This window comes from Pollicipes pollicipes, unplaced genomic scaffold (assembly GCF_011947565.3).
Source record: "Pollicipes pollicipes isolate AB1234 unplaced genomic scaffold, Ppol_2.1 Scaffold_6138;HRSCAF=7277_pilon_pilon_pilon, whole genome shotgun sequence".
Taxonomy (NCBI): Eukaryota; Metazoa; Arthropoda; class Thecostraca; order Pollicipedomorpha; family Pollicipedidae; genus Pollicipes; species Pollicipes pollicipes.
Genome location: NW_023596818.1, coordinates 12,126,758 through 12,132,988, shown reverse-complemented (window position 1 = coordinate 12,132,988; position 6,231 = coordinate 12,126,758). Strand labels below are relative to the sequence as shown.

The 6,231-nt window shown below is 48.9% G+C and overlaps 1 protein-coding gene across 1 annotated transcript; it reads right to left on the bottom strand.

Annotated features, from left to right (window-relative positions):
* Positions 1–545: 545 nt before the first annotated feature.
* LOC119105306 (uncharacterized) lies at positions 546–3,450 on the bottom strand. The gene is made up of 6 exons (XM_037228772.1): positions 3,434–3,450; positions 2,552–2,768; positions 2,142–2,275; positions 1,229–1,366; positions 797–817; positions 546–594 (listed from the first exon to the last, which is right to left on the bottom strand). The coding sequence occupies exons 2-6, from the start codon at positions 2,735–2,737 to the stop codon at positions 546–548; spliced, it is 528 nt and encodes a 175-aa protein (XP_037084667.1). The 5' UTR covers positions 2,738–2,768; positions 3,434–3,450.
* Between the last annotated feature and the right edge of the window lie 2,781 nt (positions 3,451–6,231).

Here is a 6,231-nt window from a genome sequence, read left to right as displayed (position 1 = left end):
AGTCGGACTCGCGGTTGAGCGCGATCACCGGCGCGTCGGCGCGGCGCGCGGCGCAACCAGCGAGACGGGCGCGTCGCCGTCGGCCTCCGCCTGCGACCTGGCGGCGGGGCAGGGGCGGCGTCAGAGCGACGCCACACGGGGGAGCGACCATCTGTGAACTGGAAATGGGGAAGGGGCGGTGTCAGGTCAGCAGACATGGGGCAGCGACCATCCCAGACCTAGTAAAGTCGGGCCGGGGTCTGGCCAGCCGACACGGGACGGGCGGAGCTAGGTCTGTAACCGGCTGACCGCGCCAGCGTCAACGGACCGCGTCAGGTCAGCAGGTACGGATCAGGAGCGACCAGCCTGCGTCCCGTGCCCGAACCAACCGGCAAGGAGCGGCGTCGGGTCGACACACACGGACGAGCTGCAATCAGGAAACCACCACATTCGGCTCGAGCTCACGCCTCGGCGAACGCTTCATCAGCTGCACTGCCCTCTACCACCTAATAACAAGATTGGATGCCTCGCGAACCCCCTCTCCCTGTCCATGTTCCCGCCGCCGCTCACAGCACGGCCGTTCCCAGACCCTGCGCAGCGTCCGCGCGCTGCGCCCTGGGGTCGCGGCACGTCACCGCAGTGACTCCGACGGCGGTACGGCGCGGCCACGCCGGACCCAGTTCGGCTCGAGCGGCGCTGACCTGGTCTGAGCGTCACCGGCACCGCCGTCGGCGAGCTGCCGCTGCTGGCCGCACGCCGGCAGAGCCGCGTCCATCTTGTCCGAGAGGCTGGAGCACAGCTGGACCAGCGACTCCACCTGGTCTGGATGTCCGGCAGACTGGCAGGCGGGACGGAAACGGCACATGTCACGGGGTATGCGAACGGACCTGCTTTGACATGGGAGAGAAAGTAAAGTAAGTAAAGGTGGCGAGAGGAAGAGGAGAACACAGAGCAGAGAACGCCACTCGAGAATAACGCCACATAACAGGCTCGCGGTGCGGACCAATCACAATCCCAGTTCAGCACCCCAGACGACTTTGAGCGGACGCCCAGCTTAGTTTCCACTCACGGGAATTGCAGCCAGCAGCCATAGCATTCAACACTTGCCTTAACAGCAGCAGCACTCGCTACATCAACAGCCCCAAACTGAGGACATAAACTTGTGTGCTGCAAGCACATGTCACGCGTACAACGTCGTGGCTCACCACTAGCGCGCGCGTCAGTGCGTGCCGGTCGGCTCGGCTCTCACCTGGAGCGTCGGCCAGTGTCGGCCTGCTCGGCGTCGGCGTCGGCGCCGCCAGACCGTCCGAGCACGGCGTCCAGCTTGTCGGCCATGCCCGAGCAGAGATGCGCCAGCGCGTCCACCTTGCTGTCCATCTCCAGCATCCTGACGATGGCGGCCGGGGTCATGCGATGAGAGTCACAGGAGGAGTGAGGTCACAGGATGGGGAAGGTCATGGGAAGGGGTTACATGGAGAGAGATGTCATGAGGAGGTCAAAGGGGAGGTAGAGGAAGGTCATGGTGGAGATTACTTCAGTTCAGGATGGCAGAAAGAAGTCACAACAAGCTGAACATGAAGCTGGATGGCGGAGAGATGACAGAATGTCGGAGACACTACAAGGTGGCAACAGGAAGCCACAAAATGACAGAGGATTATGGGATGGCATACACATACCACGGGGTAGCGAAGGGAGGTCACCAGGCACAAAACCAACAGGATTGTGAAAAGGTCACAGGATAATGGAAAGTTTGATGGTGGAGAGGCCTCAGGATGGCAAAATGAGGTAGGAGGATGACAGTGAGGTCATCTCAAAAGGTTGAAAGGCAGAATGGTGGAATGATGCCACAGGACAGCACTGCATGGCAAAAGATCATGTGATATTAGAGAGCACACAGGGTTGTGAAGCAATGCCAACAGGAGACAGCTGAAGTCCCAGAATAAGAAAGTCACCAACAGACAGTGAGCTGATGGTCTGTCCAAAGTTTTTACCACAGAGAAACTGTGAAGAGTCAACATTCAAAGGGTTTCAACCCACAACCACAAATCTGATATTGTAGCCCTGCTGCATGGACAAGGTGCCCAGTGTGGCTGCAATGTTGATTTATGCTGGGAGAGAGCAAAGTGTCTGTGGGTGATGTCAATGCCTGGATGGTCACGAACCGAGAGATGTAGCGTGTCTCCATCTCCTGCACCACCCGGCTCACAAACATCTCAAGCAGCAGCATCTCATTCTGGCCAATCACCAGACTTGGTCCTGACAGCAGCTTGTCCTCCCCAGCCTCTGAGTCAGCTACCTGATGGCACAGGGTAGACATGGGTACATTGGGTACTTCCCAACCCTCATCCAACAATATTCATCATCGTGGGTAGTGTCATCGGACATGGGGGTCAGCCCAAGTTCAAACCTATGCAGTGTGGTCACACAAATGGCTGGAACGCAGTCTGCATTGTCCAAATGAGTCATGTTGCTTACCGTGAACTGTAAAACTTAAAAACTTAGCTTAGGTATGTGGCAGACGCATGGGTTGAGCTGTCCAAAACACATCAACAGTACTGCCAGCAGTCCTCACCGTGCTGTCATTATCCTGCACATCCTCAATGACAACAAAGCTTGCTGAAGGCGAGTCAGGCAGTATTTCTTGACCAGGGCAGGAATCTTCCGATGTGGTCTGATCCACACCCAGGTCCTCAGGAGGTGCACGCCCTGGGCATGAGTCCTCAGAATGGCATGACTTGTGACGTTTGTTGTGCAGCATCACCACTGGCTTGTGTTGTGTCCTGCAAGAGCTGCGTGGAAGCCCCAGCAGAATTGGTCAGGTGAGGCAATGTTTGGATGGACTGGTGGCAGGCAAAAATTACACATATTCATCAGAGCAATTGGCATAAGGCAGGTAAATTTAATGTTGAAAAGATCAGACAAAATCACAGGAAAATGAGAACCTGGAAGTCCACAGGGATGAGTGAATCTGAATGCAGTTGCTTTCACAAGATAAGCTCTGGCAATAGACAAGCTGGGATGAATACCATGCTGCTTCTAGGTACCTAGGTGGGCAAAAGTCTCTGCGTGGGTGCAGACCAATACTCATGATGATGCATGAGGTGTTTCATGCAAGGCATAGATTGTCTTAAGCAAATAATTTTGACAGCAGCAGTGGCAACTGGAACTTTCAGGCACTTTGCTCAATGATATGGCACCCATAAATGATAACTATCATGTCTATCATGTCTATGTCTAACATGAAATATTTGATCGGTAGTGCGTCTGAATAAGCTGAAGAGTGCTACGAACATATATGCATACAAGAGGGGCGGAGAGCGTCTGTTGAACTGCCCGTCAACTCCTTCCTGGCTCGCGCTACCATTGACTAAATTGCCATGACCTTGTCAACCAATTCCTATATCTTAACCTTTTCATCAATCCACCACGGAAAAATCACATTTCAGAATATTACAGCTGTCTATCACCGCACTTCTCATACCCCACAGAACACGTGCGATGCCAGATAGCGGGTCTAATCAGGCCAAGTTTTGTCGGTTACTGTTTGGCGAAAAACAGCAAAAACGCCGGAAGCTGTTATCTGTCTGTCTGCTGTCTGTTATCACACTACATATTTTGTTTGCAGCTGTCTGATATGACAGCACCTCGCTTTCTGACTACATCATGATTCCTTCGTCATAAAAAATAGATAAACCGAACCGCGAACGAACATCCGTTACTGAACAAAGTCGATCCCAATGCTGTCGATCCTATTAAGGTGCGGCATAAACGTCTCAAATATTTCCCCATCGCTCTCGCCGTCCGGGCTGGTGCTCGCTGCGTTGGCGTTGGGCGGTGTTCGCGTTCCTTTGCGGTTGCGGCCCTTCGCTGGTGGTCTTCGGTTTTGGTGGCGGGGATTTGTATTAATTTGTACCCAGGTGCATTTTCAATTTTGCTGTCTCTTCAGTTTTCTGTGGTCAGTAGTACATAGGTCATCGTCTCATCCTTAAATTCACCGGGCCGAACATGGGCGTCGAAGTTCAGACTATTACGCCTGGCGATGGTAAGATAGTTTCCTTTCTAGGGAAGATCTCTGGCATTGTTTGATCTTTATTCTGTTGTGTCCAGCTTAAATCTATAATGTGCACAACGATGTTAGTACTTCATTTGATGTCAGAAATATGATGATCATCCATCGATTAAAAGGATGGGCACCCAGAAGTCAGTGCTATTTTTGAAGGTAGAAATGTCGAGCACCGTTTCCTTTTTATGTGGCTGCTCTCTTTTAAACTGCAGTTTCTTTAAGTCACAGTCATTTTGCATTTGCTCTCTTGGTGGTTTCAATGCAGGCTACATAAAATGGCATTACTCCACACATGTCCATGTCCAGGAGCATTGCTGTGATAATATCAGCATATGCTTACCATAAATTGGATTATCTAGAGTTTTTTGCAAGATTGCCATCAGTTTCATTGCACAGAGGACAAAGGCCTGAGGAAGTTGTGATGCTGCAAAGTTAGTGCATGCAGATATACTTGAAAAGTTGTTACATCAAAATAATTCAAGATTTAAACTAAATTTAGTATAGCTTGAGTTTAGAACATGCAAACACAAAGTACAGTGTGTTAATGCCCTGTAGGCATCTGGCACAGTCTGTATTTTTGTAAACAGGCTCAATTGGCATTGAGAAATAGCTTTTTGCTGCATTTCCATGGACCAGAAGAATAAAGATATGCCTGCATACATAAACCAAACTCATGAGATAAAAATGTTATTTTTTTGTCGTGGCATGACAGGGAATGTTGAGGTGAGAAGTGCTGTGTAAGGCGAAATGGCATGTTGTGCCATCTTGTGGTGATTTAGGGAATTTGAGATAGAATAGATAGCTTTTAGTAATTTGTAAAAATCAAGCATGCTGCTTCTCACACTTTGATTAGGAAATTGTCTTATATCTGAGGGGGCAACAAAACAAACAAAGGCTTTGGTCAATCTCTTTCACATGTGACATAAGATCAGAAGATTAAGTTTGCATTTACATAGTTAGCAAATGCTGTGGTTTATGTATTTCCTAGATAAGTGTTCTGATTGTATTGATGCTTATCACTATCACTTTGATAGCTTCAAAACCAAGCCATTGGTGCTTGCAAAAGTTCAAAAAAAATGGTGTGACTGTGTTCACCAAACAGAACTATAAATGTCCTGCACAATGCATATCATGGAAATTAGGTTAGGTGAATGAGTGATAGAAGTGTCATAATACTTCTTGAGAATGGCTGCCCCTTTTGTACATGCAGTGATCAGTAGGCCCTAAAAAGCAGTGACACAGGTTTCACTGATGTTAGGGATAGAATGTTGGGCTTAGCCATTCTTCAGGGATCTAGGGCAAGTGATTGGGATCCACACTGCTTTTATTGACACCATCCTGTGAACACTGCCCCACCTACCCCTTTGACCTAGGGATGGCTCAGGCCCAAAAATTGGTGTAAAGCATATCCAGGGTTGTCTTGCCTGATCTTTCATATTATTCCCAACATCAGTCACACCTCTACCTGAGGTTTTTGATGATGGCCTTGATTATGCATTGGAATGTCTTCCATGAATGATTTTTTTTTTCACTCATTGGGTGGTTATGGCGGGCAATAAAATGTCTTTCCTTGTGAAAGGGGAAAAATGAGAAGACCATATAAAGGCTACAAAACAGTAGCATGATGTAGGCAAATATACTGTACAATCCATAGCTCTCTAAATGATCACAACATCTCGGCACATGGTACCATCAGCAAGTGGCTGGTGCTGACCATTGTCATGCCTTGTGAAACTGATGCTGAATGTGACAGGTTGTAGAATAACCAAAATAAATAAGATTATGAAAACTACATGGTGCTTAGTCCTTCATGCCACGACCAATGTCCACCACAGCTATTTGTGTTATTAAATGGCTTGGTCTGAGTTTCGTCGGCCGAAGGAGTCAGGTCTGGCTAGTCAAAGTGATCCAGTTTCCAAGCATTGTAATTGATGAAATAACATGCGAGTACTACATCAGCTATCTGTCTGCCAATCCCGGATCAAGGATGTGCTTTCAGCATGTTGACCAGATCCATGGAATGTTTTTTTTAAGTCATATGGTTCTATAAGCTTGTGGTTACTATAGCTGCATGTAGACAATTGATAGCTCGCACACATTTTATGAACCCTTCGTCCCACGCCAACCAAGTGTCTGATGTTGGCAGATGTGATCAGATTTCACATTGTGCTCATATATGTGTGTCTGCA

Bases quoted from the DNA above. Each gene is read 5' to 3' on its own strand.
- LOC119105306 (XM_037228772.1), bottom strand. From the start codon at position 2,737: ATGCTGCACAACAAACGTCACAAGTCATGCCATTCTGAGGACTCATGC. The intron at 1,367-2,141 runs GTTCGTGACCAT...CGCCATCGTCAG, and splicing joins GAGACACGCTACATCTCTCG to GATGCTGGAGATGGACAGCA. The intron at 818-1,228 runs GTGAGAGCCGAG...CCCGCCTGCCAG, and splicing joins GACACTGGCCGACGCTCCAG to TCTGCCGGACATCCAGACCA.